The sequence below is a fragment of the Orbicella faveolata genome, unplaced genomic scaffold, assembly GCF_042242905.1.
Source record: "Orbicella faveolata isolate gen_17 unplaced genomic scaffold, um_ofav_v1 contig_1, whole genome shotgun sequence".
In the NCBI taxonomy this organism is placed as follows: domain Eukaryota; kingdom Metazoa; phylum Cnidaria; class Anthozoa; order Scleractinia; family Merulinidae; genus Orbicella; species Orbicella faveolata.
This window is the reverse complement of record NW_028301536.1, coordinates 23,462,931-23,480,811: the sequence shown is the minus strand read 5'-3', so window position 1 is coordinate 23,480,811 and position 17,881 is coordinate 23,462,931. Positions and strand designations below refer to the sequence as shown.

The 17,881-nt window shown below is 36.9% G+C and overlaps 1 protein-coding gene across 10 annotated transcripts in view; it reads right to left on the bottom strand.

The window, feature by feature from the left end:
• Positions 1 to 17,881, bottom strand: part of LOC110054549 (zinc finger MIZ domain-containing protein 1-like) — a 41,512-nt gene that overhangs the window by 4,150 nt on the left and 19,481 nt on the right. For 6 of the 10 annotated variants that reach the window (XM_020760886.2, XM_020760884.2, XM_020760885.2 and 3 more), the window contains 16 exons: positions 11,616 to 11,800; positions 11,442 to 11,487; positions 10,934 to 10,993; positions 9,078 to 9,249; positions 7,614 to 7,843; positions 6,803 to 7,105; positions 6,264 to 6,583; positions 4,850 to 5,417; positions 3,193 to 3,340; positions 2,818 to 2,932; positions 2,303 to 2,401; positions 2,083 to 2,188; positions 1,813 to 1,961; positions 1,389 to 1,456; positions 951 to 1,019; positions 347 to 699 (listed from right to left, as the gene is read on the bottom strand). In XM_020760886.2, coding sequence (XP_020616545.2) covers positions 347 to 699; positions 951 to 1,019; positions 1,389 to 1,456; positions 1,813 to 1,961; positions 2,083 to 2,188; positions 2,303 to 2,401; positions 2,818 to 2,932; positions 3,193 to 3,340; positions 4,850 to 5,417; positions 6,264 to 6,583; positions 6,803 to 7,105; positions 7,614 to 7,843; positions 9,078 to 9,249; positions 10,934 to 10,993; positions 11,442 to 11,487; positions 11,616 to 11,800 — 2,991 coding nt within the window. Of the gene's footprint in view, positions 1 to 346; positions 700 to 950; positions 1,020 to 1,388; positions 1,457 to 1,812; positions 1,962 to 2,082; positions 2,189 to 2,302; positions 2,402 to 2,817; positions 2,933 to 3,192; positions 3,341 to 4,849; positions 5,418 to 6,263; positions 6,584 to 6,802; positions 7,106 to 7,613; positions 7,844 to 9,077; positions 9,250 to 10,933; positions 10,994 to 11,441; positions 11,488 to 11,615; positions 11,801 to 14,939; positions 15,171 to 17,881 lie in introns of all 10 variants that reach the window. The other 4 variants (XM_020760881.2, XM_020760880.2, XM_089296575.1 and 1 more) reach the window with 3 other exon arrangements.

Below are 17,881 nucleotides of genomic sequence, written 5' to 3'. Positions count from 1 at the left end.
CCACAGTATTTAGTACGCAAGAAATTCCTCATTAATGCAAAAACTTGGAAATGTGGCCATTGGCTTTGTGCAGCATTTCCTTACACTACAATGTCTAAGGACATGAACGTTCATCACAGTTATGTACACAAACTAACTCAGCTGTGAAAGGTGCAGTGCTCTACCAACTAAGCTATCAAGCCAACTGGGAGCTGGTCACGTTATGAGTTCCTTATAATTATACCCTTAGATAGTGAAGTATACATGTACACCCGTAGATAGTGAAGTATCCATGTATACCTGTAGATAGAGAAGAATGCAAGTTAATATATACATGTATGGAAGATCACAATGTCTGTCCACTCACCACTGGGTGTGGTCGCCGCCTGTGTAGTTCCTGTGTTACTGGGGTTATGTTCTTGTAACTGACCTCCACCAGATGGACCATGCGTCTCCGGAGGTGTCCGTCCAGGTGGAGTGGGCACACCCATACCAGGATTCGACGGTGGTTGTGTTTGGTAAGGTGAGTAGTGTCCACTGCTACTGGACATTTGGGATGTGGGTGTCCTGACACCAGACAGAGGTAATGAATCAGGAGGTGAAGGACGCGCCTTCTTAGCCGGCTGTGGTCCTTGACACTCTTCATCTTTTGGTTCTTGTTTGACAGGAACAGGCTCCCACTGACTGTTAGGGTCGAACGTTACTTCTTCAACATCCGTACTGAAAGAAAAAGAAAATGACACTATGGTTAATGTGGAATATCCTTTATCCTTTTAGCCACAAAAGTGGAATTGTCAGAAAACATTCTACAGACTGGATTTCTGGCATTTAATCTTCAGATAACTGAAGAGCTTGTCACACATGTAAGCCAAACTCAACACAAATAAACTCAGGATCATTTTTTGGCCTTTATGTCACGTACAAAGAGTAAGGCAATTTGAATAGATTTGTAAAATGGTAACTATAGCAACCACCTGGAAGTTGTAAGGATTCCCCACATGTATTGATCCACTTCAAGTCCTTCCAAAAGGGCAACTTTACTGCAAAATGAAGGAATGAGAAATTCCATATTAACTTTACCTAGTACAAACTGGTTTACCAAGATTCAAGGTGGTCGATTGTAGTGAAAAATCCTCTAAGCATCAGCTTCAACTAGCCCAATCAGCAGTACCTCAAACAAATATACGTTTTGTGTGACTGAGAAACTGCTTAAGCTGTGTCAGAACTACAAAAACCTCTTTCCTTTCCATTCTTTTATTTATACATCCAAGTTACACTTTATTAATGCTAGTAAATACACTATCAAACATTATTTTGTAGCCTTTCTTCTTTCAACAAAGCCATCATCAGTGACCTAACTGTCAAATCAATAATTTACGGTCACCAACACTCTGTCTAGACAGACTCACCTACAGACTGGACACTTCCAGCTCCCTCTTTCACAGTTTAATCTCAAGTACGATTCCAAGTCGAAACACTATAGAAATAGATAAAAAATTGAACTTGTACATAAGAAAAACTGGACAATAATTTAAGTATTGCTTTCGAAGTCCCCCCCCCCCCCCAAAAAAAAAAATTGTATTGTCAAATTTTAGACATTTCTCCTAATTAATCCTTGATAATCAGACAATCAGGCACAGACAAATAAGGATTAACTCAAGCGGTCATCCATAGCCTCCGCAGAAAAGTAGTTAAAAAGATGCTTGTCGAAATTTATTCATTTCAGTATCAATAAATGCATATTATTCTTGATTAATACAACATTGAGAGCTGTCAACTAAGGTGTGTCATCAGAGATCAGTCTTACAATGCATGTTCAGCAAAGTTACATACCTGGATATGTTTACAATCATGGCCTCTGGCTGGCAGAGTTATTCTTCTGAATGTGATAGGACATTTTAGGGATACTTTGATAGCTGTTTGTTCCACACTGTCATCAGTGCCGCCAACAGCAGATGAACATAACGAGAAGTTTCTTTTGACTGCCGATCAAAGTAAATGGCATAAATGTCAGCATATGTCACAGCTACTTGCAACAGATTGATGCTTCTTAAATTAATATGCAAGACATGCACATGTGCTGGTATGATTTGTGGGACTCACTTTTTGTGATGCAGTGTTCAGCTGGTAGTAGGCGTTTACGCAACAAGCTCTGTAAAACAGAACTGACTGAAGGTCTGTGAACCAGCTGAAGGACAAAGAGGTGGGACTGAAAGAAAGAAAGAAAACAACAATAACTTACTGCACTGTCATTGTACTATTACAATACTGAAAGTTTGCAAACAGTTTAAATTTTCTGTCAAAATTGTTAATTCCTACTCACACAGCAGCATGCTGTTACTGTTATCTGTATTGTATTCCTGCCAGGTTTACACACATTCTTCAAATGAAGAGGTTTATGCGAGGTTTTGTTGTCCCCTTGCTGCAATGTACATGAAAAGCACATTGTTAGTCACATACGTGTTATTAAATTAATAAAAAATGTCACATCACATGTAAAGATGAGTTGAAACTTTCTGCCTTGTGTAATTGCAGGGTTCTTGACACAGTAGGTTTTAGTGGGCACACAAGCTGATAAAATTATGTTCTTACAATTAACATAACCATTGCACAAACAAGGCAATAAAAATGGCTAATGCCATAATAGCTAAAACCAATTTCAGCTACTCATCTTGTTTGTTATGTTCCAAAACTGAACATCTACAAATGTCAAGAAATTAACTTTGAGGATAATGTGGTACACATACAATGATCATACAAAGGCAGCATTGTAAAAAAGACCTGTATAAGTGACAAATTTAAAATAAAATCAGTTCAATAGTGATACACTGCACTCACCCTTTCAATAATAAGTGGATTAGCATTCACACTGACAGTGACTGACGCTGGCCAGTTGGTGTACATTTGTTTATCCTCATGATGATAACACTTGAATTGGAGCTCAAGATCAGGTCTGAAAAACAACAACACTTCAAAATGAGTACGACCTTTCCAAGAGATCACATTTTGGTAGCTATCTGGCAAAAGGTATCTTTCATATATCTTAGCACCTACCATGTCATACTGTGAACTGTGCAGGGCATAAAAAACTGAACTTTCCAGTTAAGCTGGTGCAAATTTGAGCAAATTTTTGAGTGACCTGCCAACTAAACCCTAGCAAACAAACTTTTGTGCGCATGTTGCTGTGATGTTAAAAATTGCTCAAAACATTACCTCATCATAAGTGTCTGATGAACAGAGTCTCTAAGATGGAACACATGATTGCTGACAGCTAAATTGTGCTCCAGTCTGAATGGAGCTAGCACAATGCCATCTCGCACAGGGAAGGTTAATCTTATCACATCATTTTCACCTGATAAAGCTACAATAAAGAAATAACCAAGATAAGTAACTTGTGAAGGAAACCAGCCACCAAGAAAATAAAAGTGAGCTAAGCCAAGCTGAGTGGTGTGTGTTTTGAAAGTTAAAGCACAGATGGTCAGTGATCTTCATACAGACTAAAGTGATGAAGATAATGACAAAAAGCTACACAAGTATATGGAATTACACCTTGGGATAGTGAAACAAACCAGAAAACAGACAACAGTGTTGTTTGGGCTTAAGGCAAATCGTTTGTGATGTGTTAATTGTTCGGGCTTAAGGCAAATCATTTGTGATGTGTTAATTGTTCCGGCTTAAGGCAAATCATTTGTGATGTGTTAATTGTTCCGGCTTAAGGCAAATCATTTGTGATGCGTTTATTGTTCCGGCTTTTCTCTTCATATTTGAACCAAACAAATAATTGCTTTGAATCACTAAGGATGGCCACTCAGTCTTATTAGTCCATTAAGGTTATTTTAGGCAGCCATGTACTCTTCTTTTATTTTAAACTTATTTTTGTTCATTTAATTTTAGCTGAGTGTGTACAAATAAAGGTGCTGTTGTTGGTTGAAGTCATAAAAATTAGTACGAAAGAATAATTTTGCAATACAGAGACCTTTTCTTCCGTTGTATTTTTGCCAAGAGCAGGCTAGTAATGACTTACAGAAAACGCACAACCTTTTTTTTTACACAAAAGTTGACAAGACACCTTTCAAAAGTTACAAAGCATGTGCAAATTTAAATAATGTTAACTTTAACATTGTTTGGTGAGAATTAACACTTAATTTGTTCTTAAAGGAAACAGTTACTTTTGTCTCCTGAGACTCTAGAAACAATGAAATTCCAGAGAAACAAAATCAACTGGTTTTCCATGATACCAGTCATTAAGTTATCTGTTATAAAGTACAATAAAGACAAAAGAGGATGCAACATGACAACCAATCGTCTCACAGTGGTTAAAGGTTGAAATTTGCAGAAAACAGTTTTATTCTTAAATGTCATGTGACCTCAAAGTAGCCAATGAAAGCATGGGCTGTTCAGGAAGAACTCCAGCTATATAACAATAGTCACTGTTTTTGTACAATTGAATAACATAATATAAAACCGCAAAGGACATCAACTGCATGTAACAACTAAAGAACAACGACAACTGTGTACAAGTAGCATGGAAAGGAAATTGGAAAGAGAGAGAATCTAACAAAATGGAGGTCACCATTACTCAAAGTTAACACAGGTTTTGTAATTAACAGTGACAGGCATTTCTGTTGAAACATGTATTGCAAACATAAAAACATGTTTAAATTATATTTTGCGGTCTGGAATCATTTAATGATTTCATGTCATTTTGTAAGCTTTCAGCCCATGCTTGAGGGCATTTCTGTTTCAACATAGGGTGACCCATGCACTGAGCCCTAAGGCCCTACTATAAAACAAATCAATCTCTAAGAAGCCTACAACGTACCAAACAGTGGTCACCACCAAGCCTCCCTATTTACTACTACCTACTTACTATTTAGCCTTGGAGGCTTGATGTCCTCGTAACCCTGTGGCGGAGAAGTGTTAGGAACAATCTGAGGTTTAATGTCATAACAGTTTGAAGGATTACCGCTGGCGTCACTAATACTCATGTAGGGGCTAGGTATAGCTCCTGGTGTGACTGGTGGAGATAAAGCATTTGCCATTGAAGAGTTTTGGTACTGAAGCGTACTTTTGCGCCGTCTTGCCATGGGGCGTGGTCCTTGTTGTGGCATATGAGAACCATACATCCCTGGTTGGGGCACCTGGCCCATTGGTGGGACCTGCGGAGTCTGTGCTACTTGAGGCACTTGGCCCATGGGGCTGACTTGGGACATCTGGTTTACTGGCCCCATGGGTGGAATTTGGCCCATCTGTGCTCCCATTGGCTGGTTCAACTGTCCCATTGTTTGGTTGACTGAGTTTCCCTGCATCATGTGACCCATCTGTTGGTTAATTTGTGACATGGGACTCATGCTAGGCGTGTAAGGAGGGGGTGGTGTCGGCTGCTGTTGGTAGCCACTCTGTGCTGGGTAGGAAGGCATTTGATAGCCACCCTGTTGCTAGAGCAAAAAGAGAAAAGAAAGGGAGAAGTGAGCCATAAATTAGCGAGGCGTTCCACTGTATATTGTAAGTTTTGTATATGCCGCTTCCCAACAAAAAGAGGACTGATTTTAACATTAAACCACTCCTTTCTTCCCAAATCATTGCAGAAACACATTGGTCAAACTAAGTTCAACCTTTCTTTTTGTCTACAAATGACAAGTTGTAAACTTGAGAAATGAGAATGACCAACACCAATGCTGAGTTCAAGGACAATCTCATTGTATTAACAAACCAAGCCTGGTCAAGATAGTGCAAAGAATCAATTTTCACCATTTGGTTCAATACATTACACGCTAATTTTTTCATACTTTCATGATGGACTGTCAATCAAATTTTTTCAAAGTTTTGTCTTAGTTCCTGTAAGAACCTTTCTAAAAATCATTTGATTATTTGAAGCCAAAATACAAGCACTTGAAAGCAAGCACATTTTCAGTATTGCCTTCAGATGAGAAAGTAGACTTTATATTTCATTTGCCAGTATCAGTCTGTTTTAAAATGAATGTCGATGTATTTTAGAAGGGCCGCAGCTAAGATGAATTCTGGTAAAATCTAAAAATGTTCTCTAGCTAAAAGTATATAAAAACCCAGGCTAATGACTGTCTAAAGTCAAATGCCTGGGTTTTTATATACTTTTAGCCAGAGAATGTTTTTAGATTTTACTGTATTGAATATTACTTTTGATATGGGGGCGATTACAGAAGCACTCATTAGAAAAAGGGGGTGCTTATTGGAAGAAGGGTACTAAATCAAATCGATACTAACAGTATTCCTACTATTATCAAGCAGTCAACAAACCACCTTACCCCATACTGCCCAGGATATTGTTGCTTATAATGCTGCTGCATTTGCTGTTGTTGCTGCTGCTGCATTTGCTGTTGTTGCTGCTGTTGCTGTTTTCTTAACATAAACTCCTGCAAATATTGTGCCCTGCTCATGTTTGAGTTAGGTTTTTGCATTCCCTGTTGGGTTCCAGGTTGTTGTTGTTGCTGCTGCTGTTGTTGTGAAAATGGCTGTGGATATTGAGGAAAGCTGTTGCTACGCTGGTAAGGTGGTGGTGGATGTTGCGGGTGACCAGCTTGATTGGGAGGATACTGGTTTTGTCCTGGAGGGAATCCATACTCTCCTGCAAAACGAAATCATGAAAAACCAAAATTGAACTACATGTATACAAAGACATTCTGCCAGCTTGATCCAACCTTTTGAATTCATTTACACCAGTAAGTTGCCTTTTAAAATAAGGGCAATGTAGTCAAATGCTTATGTAATCATCACACATCCATGAAGCAATAGCTTCAAATAATAGGTTCACCAAGAGGAAATTACACATTAAGATAGCACTTACCCATTTGTTGCTGATCCTGAAGGGCAGCTGTGGCAGTTGCTGTAGCAGTTGCTGTTGCTGTAGCTGCTGCTGCTGCAACTGCAGCCGCTGCTGCAGCTGCTGCTGGATTAGCCGTGGGTTGTGGAAAGGGGGATGCATTGGGTGGAACAGAGTTTTGCTGGGAGTAATAATGGTTACTTCCTGGAGGCACACTGGGTGTGTTCGCAGTCGCAGGGTAACTGTTCTGCCTCTGCATGTAGTTTTGTGCTGCGGTGGGTGTTGTTTCTTGAGGTAACCTGCTTCCTGGTCTTGCTGGATACCCACCTGAAGAATGTAAACAATCAAGAATATGTCATTTTTCACTATTTATATTCTACCACACACTATGTTCAATTCAGACTGAAGATGGCAGAAGTATCTAACAAAACATGTTTGTTAAACTTAAGAGTGCTGTTTTTTCCCTTAAATTAACAAACGTATACTTTATGATGCTTGCTTGTTTGAAATTTGAGATTGCTTAAGGAAACCCACTGCCCTGTTGATGCATAATGATATAATGTTATTATCAAAGCTTCTTTCAATTCAAAAGCATGGAGCAAATTATTTGCCAAAACCTGGCCAAAATTGCAAGTGGGAAGTGAGTGCAAATATTAAATTGAGTCCATGTTTATTCCAAATTCAATGAGGAACATACATGCAAATTATACTTTAAATATAGCATAACACCTCACAGCTACTTTAAGACAGTAATGTGAACATTTTTCCTAACTACATGGCCTTTGCAATGTGTACTGTTATAAAGATGTACCAGAAAGATGACTTCAATCTTTACCTGATTGTGCATATTGTTTAGGATTTGCAGAGGTTGAAAGATATGGATGTCCCACAGAGTTGACAGTGTTTGTTGTTGGAATGCCTGGATTAGTTGGGTCATGCGTCATGTTGGCTGTTCCATTTGTCATAGATGATGTGACACCCCACACTGTCGTCACAACAGACAAGGAAGGCTGCTGTTGACCATGACCCTGTGTAGTCTGTGGCCACATGACGGTTGATGCATCACTGCAAAATAATGCATCGGCTAAGTCTGGAAGTCACCGACGATCAATATGACAGAAAATCTGACATAACTCACTCAAAACCTACAATGAAATGCTTCAATCTTTCAACTTTCTACTAAGAACAAAGATGTACACGTAAGGAAACTGCAAGATATGTTTTTACAATGCAATTCATAATGATGAGAGTTCAAAAGGAAATAGGGTGCTAAACTAATTTACTTGCACAACATCATTATACAAAATCACTGCAATTCATCCAATACTTCAATTGAAAGTCTCAAACAATATAAAAAAAAATTTGCTGCTTTGCATGGACAACATATGTAAGGAATTTATGATTACAGGATAAGGATTTAGATAAAATTTTTCCAAACTTTAGGTATATATGTACATAATTTAAAAACAATGTTCTTCATAACCATGCTAACAGAAAGAAAAGGTTGAAAACAAGTAGCATGGATTTTACTATCAATATCATTATTATTCACTTCAGAACTCTCTAGATATCACTAATAAATATTTATTATATCTGAAAGTTTAAAAAAGAGTGAAAATGTGTGACATTTAAGCCACACAGGCAAAACTTGGTGGTCACAAATTTCAAAGCATTTTATCTCCAAAACAATGCACAGTATCGACCTGAAATGAGCGCAATGATTTATAATAAACCGTTGTCTTAGGAGGGATTTTGTGACTGTAGTTATATAATTATGATCCAATGAATCAATGGCACTAATCTCTAAGGTTGTTGTCTACACTAACATAATCATGTATGTTCATTAAACTGTGTAATAAATGAAATTTCTTTAGCCTAACACAATAAAACCACAGGAAGCATTTCTCCGAATTAGTAAACCTATGTTTAATTCTATCTGTGTCTGCAAATTCTTATTTTTGGGAACCATGTTACATGCATAATGAAGCAGAATATTTTTCACAAGCCCCTCTGATGTAAGAGAACTCTTAGCATGTGTTATGGTAGTTACCTAGAAGGTAACCTTAACTATGTGGTTTATGGTGATTTGACTGTGTCCATTTCACAAGGAAAACAAAACAATTTGAGAGCAACCCCAAGATTGTTCCTACAATTCATGCTAGTAGCAAGTATGAAGGAGAAAAGGGAGTAAAGCACTGAGAAGGCAAAGAATGCAGTTATAAATTAATGCATGATCAATCTAACGCAACAAAAGTTGCAGAAAACAATTTGAAAAAAATGCTATAACTAGGTGACATACTTGTTGGCAAGCTGATTTAATTGATTCATCTGGTTCAACTGATTCATCTGTGTGAGCTTGTTCGCCGGCCCTGTGGGATAGCCTGTTGCCTTCTGCGTATCAACATTTCTTTGCTTTTGGTGTCGTAGGAGCAGAAGTCTGCCAAGATCTTCACACCACACGCCTAACATAGCTGTGAATAGCACAGAACCAATATTATATGTCAATATTAGGTTAAGAACTTTTACAGGGCAAATATAAATAATGTCATTTCTGGTTAATTAAGTGTTCATTTGAATAGTTTTTTCCTGTCACCAACATGCACTTTGATTCATTCAAACTCAACAAAGAACAAAATCAGTTCATAGAGTACATGTTATTGAAATGATCAGGACTGTTGATACTCTATGTATTAGACGAGGTCGTTTTCCTGTCACTCGAGACACTTGCATGACTGCATTTGTTAGCACTTTGTGTTGATGCACTCAACATAATTATTATGCTTTTAATGGCTTAGTACCTTAATGATACTACACAGAGAAAAAAAAACAAAATACAAGAACATTATATTAACATATACATGTAGTAGGGCATGTTAAACAATCAGAAAGATTATAACTATTTTGCACAATGCCATTTACAAGCTAACATACACTGTAAGTATTGTAATGCCAAACTATGCATGCTTTATACAATAATTTATGATGTGACCCAGACTTTTGAACTTTGTAAATTCACTGGCCCGTGTTGCCCACACACTTGTGATGCACTGGTCATGACTGATTGAGAGGTTTAATTGACAGACTGAAGGCATAACCACCTCTTGCTCTGATTTGCCAGAAAAAAAAAACCTCAAAACAAGTTCCTGTTCCACTTTATATTAAAAGCAAAGAAGTTTGTTTCACTTCACATTTTGGAAGCACTAATCATTTTGCCAAAATGCTGATTCACATCAACAGTCAACCTCAATATGCTGATTTCACTTACTTAAAGAAAAAGCAAAATGTTGATTGCATGCCAATGCACAACCTTAAAGATTTTGATTTCACTTAAGAAACAATTAAATGTTGATTTCAAGAGAATCAGTAACATCAGAGATTTTCATTTAAGAAACAGTACAATGTTGATTTTGCCAAGGTCTTGAGGTTAGGGTCAAGGTTAGTATTGGAGAATGGTCCAGTGCCATTTAGTAGGGTTAGGGCTTCCATTACGGTTTGTGTAGGCATCTAGAAACAGTTACCATAGGCTGATTTCACTAATAAATAGCCAAGTTTGCTCGTGTAAAAAAAAAAAAAAAGAATTAATCCACATTCATTAAGCTCATAAACAGGGAAAGTAGCTTGTTTCACTAGTCAAATCAAACACAGTGATTAATATTGATGTCACTGCATCTGTCTCCATACATCTGGCCCATGATCCTAGACATTTGAAACACTAAAATCATGCCAATTTGAAATTAAATCAATGCAACCTGGATCAGAAATCTCTGTTACAATTAATCGCTACTTGGTAATGCCATTTTGTAACATTTTACATTTCACTGGTCTATTAACAATTGGATTATGAGCTCGAGATTTTATCACGCATAGAAATTGAGAGCATAGAAATTGAGTTTTAGTATAAATCTACTAGTTGTTCAAAACTTTATCCAAATCCTCTTCACAGGCACCTCAAATATGCAAAGAAGCAGCCATCATTTTGTTAACAAGCACACACTGTTATGCTACTTACTATCTACCACAGAATAGATAGTGAGTAGCATAGCGTATCAGGAAACAACATTCATGATAGAATGCTACTAGACTTATACTAAAAGAGTGTACACCATGAAAAAAATGAGATAAATTTGTTAACTAACAAATGGTCAAGTTACTCACTTGCTGACTTTGTTGAGAACTTGTCTCTATGTGCAGCACAAACTGCTAGAAGTCTGTAGCCTAAGTGATTTAAAACCAAAAATTAAAACATAATTATAATAGACCTCAAAAAAATAGCTCCTTACCAAAAGTATATATTTCCCTACAAGTAGGAAAAATTTCAAATCAATTCTCCTTACAGGTTACCATCAACTCGAAGAAATTTGGGCCCAACACTTCCAAGACTGCAATGTATACTACCTAATGATGATCTTTTTTAATTCTCATCACTTGTCCACTTGACAGTGTACTGATATTGTAAGGTGAATTCATATTTTGATCACTTGAGAATAATGTCATCAACGACAAGCCTAGAAACAGACTTTTAAGTACACACACTGGAATAATGGCTAGCAATAGGTCAAGTTTTACGAGCCAAACAATTTTTACCTAGAAGTCCGATTTCCCAGATTTTCATGAAACAATTTAGCTTAAGCACTTACAGTAATAACAAAAATATCACACATACCTAAATCCAAATCATAACCAGGATTTGCTGCAACTTGACTCACAACCTAAAAGACAATAAACCACATTACACTGGCAAATCTGCACAGGCTGTCATCAAGCCCTGCATGTCATAAGGTCAAGTAAACTGCATCAGAATTTCAAAATATCAAGGGAGTTATAAAGCAACACATACTGTGAGGCATCCCATCAAGTTGCTCTCAAATGCTCGCTGAAAGGCACGTACATCCCCACACCATTCCAGAAGTTCCCTTGCCGATGTCTGGAACCCTTGTGGTGAGGAGAGGTGCTGTTTTATGCATTGCAGTCTTTCATTGGTTTGTTGAATATGCCGCTCCATACTCAGGCTCATTCCAGCACCTACAAAGATCAATTATTATCAAATGTTTTAGACTTGAACATGTACTAATTCAACTTTGGTCTGTAGCTCCTATACTATGAAACCAAATGTCTTCTTTATTGTGAAATTTATTCCCTGCCTTCTAGAGAAAGTCGACTGTCAATTGACCACACTAGTTGTAAAACATCATGAAAAAAAAATTCTACTGCACAGAGAGAGAAAATGACTGCTGCTACAGTATGCTTTTCTTTGTACATCCATGTGGCTCATTGCACCACCAATCAAAACATGTTTAAGAACAGTCTTGCCCATTTCTGGTCATTCCGTAGAACTTCATTACTTCATCCACCATTGGCTATCAAAAGTGAGAGCTTTGTGGCTAAAGAAAAATGACTGCCCAGGCTCTTGATCAGGCCGAATGTAACAGACTGCAATGTGCTGGCTTACAAACAAGATGGCTCTCAGACAAGGTTCTACTATGTAGCTATGATCCAGAAAGTAGCAAGCTTCTAAAAGTAACAACCTTCCAAAAGTAATGACCCCTGAATGTAACTTCCTGAATTACATGGTAAACAATAGAAATAACAAATACAACAAGCTGCACCAGAATCATCTAGGAATATGTCTGCAATGACCCTTGTCTCAAAGGCCGTGCATCACAGTGTTGTTGTACATGTATATGTACAGTATCTACTCTTAGCAACAGGAATGACCATTTTGAACAATTTATACATTTCACATATTTTTATTCTTTAGTATTGGGTTGGCCAAAATAAGGTGTTTCAGCTGCTCAAAAGTAGTAAAATAGCAACAGAAAAAGGCTGCTAAACCTGAAAATAACAAGGGTCATTGCTGTCAAAATTTGAAAGTACTTGAATTTGAAAGAACTTGTCCAAACAGTTTCAAATACATTTTCAATGTAACATGCTGAGAAAGGATCAGTTAAATTAAAAAACAATTTTCTACAAAATTCTGCTCACTCAACAAATTTATAAAGCTTGAGTTTAACCTTGAGAATAAAAGCAACTTACAAGCCAAATTTTTCTTCATTTACAAAACAAAATAACAGACACAATACATTGCGGCTAACTTGTGAGGAGCAGATGTCTAGATGTGAACTTAAATTTAGGGCCCACGAAAATGAACAATGCACTATACAGCTGCCTAATAGAACTATAGAAAGCAGCATTTACAACTATTTTACAAGAAGCAATTTTAAACTTATGCAAGCAGATGTCTACATTTGAAATAAATTTAGAGCCCATGAAAGTGAACAATGTACCATACAGCTGCCTAATAGATTTATAGAAAGCCGCATATACAACTATTTAGTAAGACGCAATTCTTTTCTCCCATAAACAACACTTTCCCTCTCGTGGCAACATAATTACTTGGATAAACTCCACTCACAAAAGAGCCTCATTGTCCAGTGCAATTAAACACCTATCTTAAGTGTATGATCATTTTAATTTAACAAGAAAACAATTTAAAGCTGAAAATTACTTATTTGAACTGCTACTAACAGTGTAAGGAATGTGCACATGTATCACTAGCCACTGCTCCAAAATCTTCCTAGCTTAAGTCCACAAGCAGCATGAAAGCCGATTGGAATTATTTATCAACACACTACTTTGCATTTGATTCACTTCTATTGGTAAATTCAAAGCCAGCTTCACCTCATTTAACACCACCTAAGACGCCTTGTTGATGTGAAATCCACTCAAGAATCAATCAGAGGTAAATCTCGTATGTACCACATGAATTTACTATACAAATTAGCTTGCAGGCCTCACCAAATCAACCTCAACACAAAGTGCAAATTTGCATGAAATTTGAAGAGTTCACAATCCATGAAATATTATGCATACAAAACCAACCAAACTTGTTGAGATAAAGCTGAAATTTTCAAAGCGAAATGATCTTATGCCAAAATAAACTAAGCCAAATAATTACTAGGTGTTCATATTACCCCTAATGTGTACCTGTTTGAAGTGTAACTTTGTAACTTTGAAAATCAAGCCTTAATCTCCCATTTCAACAGAGTCAAAATAAAAGGCTAACCACAGAAAATAACACATGGTCTTTGTTTCCACTGTTTCAATGCTGGAGCTAAATTATTCAAAAGCCACAAGCAAACCTATTGTCTTTTATCCCCATTCAACACTTGTCTTCTAGGGAACACAAGTAGACACCCACATGTATCTCCAGTGAAATGATGAATTAATTAAGAACAATAAAGGTGCTATATACCCTACAGAACCCGGTTCACACTAAAACAAAAATGTTCTGACCCTTGAAGAAAGCTGTTTCCCTCTGGGCTGCCTATTTCATTCAAACAAAGGCTCTCTTGGCTTGCACTCCACACATTTTCCTCCTATGGTGCGACCTTGTCAAGCATATCAATCCTCTTGAAAACCATAACCAAAAACAAAAGCCGCTAAGAACACCACTGTTTTAGTTCCAGTTAGCAGACAGTTGTATTTGTGTGCAGAAAGTGAACTACAGGAAACATTCTACTTTGTACATATGCAAATGCAACATAGCATTTGGCAACTTAGCAAAATTTAAATACACCCAGTTACATCAGGATTTTAAGGTTGATGATAGTACAGGTATGAAATACAATATTTTTTTATTATTATGCATGAAGATGGTTAGAACCTTTTAATACTCTTTCTCTCCACTGCTTTCACAATTATGAAAACTCTATTTACTGTGTTTAATGTCATGTTTATGATTATCAGTTCGTCTATAAGATACAAGTACATGTTAAGTCAACTGGTGTCAGTAAACTGTTAACGCAGGTCATCTCACCCACTAAACTAGCTTTGCATTCATTTCTACTCAAGCTTCTTTTGCAGTTTTACTAATTGAAATTAAATTGACAAATACCTATACAACTTAACTCCCATTTAGAGCACATGTCTACGTGCAAAAAAACTCAGGTTAATTTCAAAATAATTGCACTTTTTTGACAGCATGTTTTTACACAAACAAAGCAACATATTGACTTTCACTTGAATGTATTTAGGTTAACAAGTTTAAATGCAGCTCTTGACTACAGTCATGTTTACTATAGTAGCATTCAAAACCCTCAAAGTTAATATTAAAAAGCTGAAACTGATCAAGATTAAAATGTCAAAAGAAAAGGTCTATTACTGTTCTGGGTGAGGTGCTGATTATCCAGCGGTTGACTCTGGGCTGTTGCTGTTCCATAAAAAAGCCCATCATCCAAGTCAGTCATGGCCTTGCCAGTGAAGTCGCCCAAACCATTCAGAGGGAAATCCCCCATATTGTAGAAAGAGTTTCCAAAATTACCACAGAGCCACGAGTCTTCAGTGTAACCAAAACGTGTTAAAACACCACTGTGTTATGAACTTTGGGATAGAGCTAACAGAGTAATGAGAACACTTGGTTAGGTTTAAAAATTTTATATTTAGAGTTTCAATGATTAATTATTTAACAGTTTAAATTTTGGTTTCTGACAAGGTTTACCATACTACCTAATCCATATGCCAGAATTTTTTTACAGTTTATCCAGAGATTACTCCTGTGGGCATATCACTCTAGAGAGAGCAGAGGTTTAGATGTTATTGCTGGTATTTATTTTCACCGCACATCGGCTTTAAGTATTGCACTGAGTTCTAGACATGCCATTAACATTTAATAACCAGAAGCCTGTGTCCTTGTTTGCAAATTCAGGTTCTTTCAATCTGATTAGTGAAAATAAGTACATGTCAAACCAACACAGGTACAATGAACAGGGAAACCACCTGTGAACAAAACCCAAGCCAGCACTTCAAAATAAACAAGTGCCTAATTATTATCACTGCTGGGCACAAACAACTCATCACTACATGGGTGTAAGTCAAAACGTATGGGAAGTCATGAGATTTGCCAAGAGGCATTGAAAAACATCCCATGTTTGCAAAGGTTTGCTTGAGTTCACAAGGTTTCAACCCAATGAGCGTAAAAGAGATTAAACAAAATCAAGTCAAAGGCATTGTTGATTCTTTACAGAAGCATGAAAAAGAACCTGCTTTAGCACATAGAATCAACTGTCTGGTTGGTTCTATGAGACCACCATGTAGTCTCCCCCCTCCCCCCCAGTCTGGGTCAACATGCCCTTTTAAACCAGGAGGGTGGAGTCAACTGGTATTGAACAATAGGTAGGCTCAAACCATCCAAAGGATCAATAACTCGATGTGCAAATTGTTACAGTTTATGATCATACAATGTAGTAGTAGCAAACATGCCATCTTTATCAACATGCAAATTATGTTTCTAATCATAAACTTTAGTTTTATTTTCAGTTTACAAATTACAAGAATTTTTTTAAAAAGTTACTCAATAAGCCACAGGTTTTCCTCAGTGTGACTTAGATGCAGCAGAGGACATGCATGTCTACATTATGCAAATGTATGCAGCATCTCATTTGAGAAACTGCACCTTACCTCTTTAGCTGACTAGTTTAAGAGCTACACATGCAGCGAGCAATTCCATGTATACATGTAAGCTTCAACAAAATTAATAAGACTTTTATCGATAAGGCTTCTTGATTGTTCCAAACAAGTTATACACAGGGTGGAATGTCTAGATTTATATTATAAATTTGTGTTCAAATCAACTTTCAGAAATTTTTAATTATTTCTCAGCAAAAAAAAAAAAGGATTCCTTGTCATTGCAGAAGATTTTGATGCCATGGGAGCAAGGTGCAAAGGGTACATGTAAATGTACATGTAAATAAACTGCGAGAGGAATGATGGCCTAATGATTACTGCACTGGACAGCAGATCGAGCAGTCTGGGTTTAAGCCCTGGGCGGCATCACTGTGTTGTGTTCATAGGCAAGACTCACAGTGCCTCTCTTCCCCAGCAGTATAAATTGGCAGCAATGAATATTTATTATTGGGGCAGCCTGATGTCCAAAATACTGGAGAGTAATCTGCAATGAACTAACATTCTACCCAGGGGGAGTAGAAACCAGAGTAAAGTACAAATAGCTATGAGCCAGTCGGGCTTAATAGGTTTTACTTTACTTTACTTCTGTAAATAAAGTGTTTACATTACATTACATTAACTAAAGAGTTATAATAGGCAATGCATTTAAAAGCATCTTTAAATTGCACTAACATATACACTGCACTTAAAATCCTTGAAAGAACTGATCTTTTTAACCCCATGATGCATGGCTTAATTCAAGGCTCAAGCCAAATGTAAAATGAATATTAAAGTTAGCATGTCACATAACTTCTGATCACTGACAGACCTGCCAGCAAAAACTAAACATTCACACCAAAAACAAATGGTTCTGACTAGATTCCTCAAACTGATTATTATTCATATCTGATCTTAACTAGAAGCAATCTAAGAAAAGCTACCACCTTCAAAAGATCAAGATAACTGCTGCTTTTTATTAGCCAAAAAAAAAGTACAAAAGCATTGGTGAGAAAGGATCATGTAAAACCAAGTCAATCTCTGTTTCACATTTGGGTACAGATTACATGTATGTCTTCTTGATTTCCAAAGGAAACTCTCTGAATTCAAATTTGAATCTCTACAAAATGTTTGGACATTTGCTTAACAATTTTGCATAAAAACAATATAGCACTGACATGTTTATGTTGCCCACAGAAACATGGATGTTTTTCATTGGCTCACAATGACAACCAGCTGCTGTACAACTGAGGGCTGGGGAAATGACTGACTGGGCAAATATACAGGTGCTTTATGATTTATAAGTTGACTTAATAACCAAGCACAACCCAATTCTTTCCACATATAATACGTAAAAAGTCTGAAAATCAACCCTGACTTCCAAGAGGAGGTTACATCCATTAAATTCAACTTGGCTCCTAGATGTACAGTGTACAGATACATGTATGTACATTGTAAACTTGAATCATGGGGACCTTCAAATTACTTTAATGTTTAAATTACTAACCAACTGTTTTATATACATGTACTCATGTCCATGATTAGTATGAACTGACATCATGAAAATTAAGGGAACAAAATATCAGGCTTAACTTAAGAGATAACTTTAAAGAAAAATTAAAAACAACAAATAAAGCTGTACAATGGAAAAATAATACTTTGAGA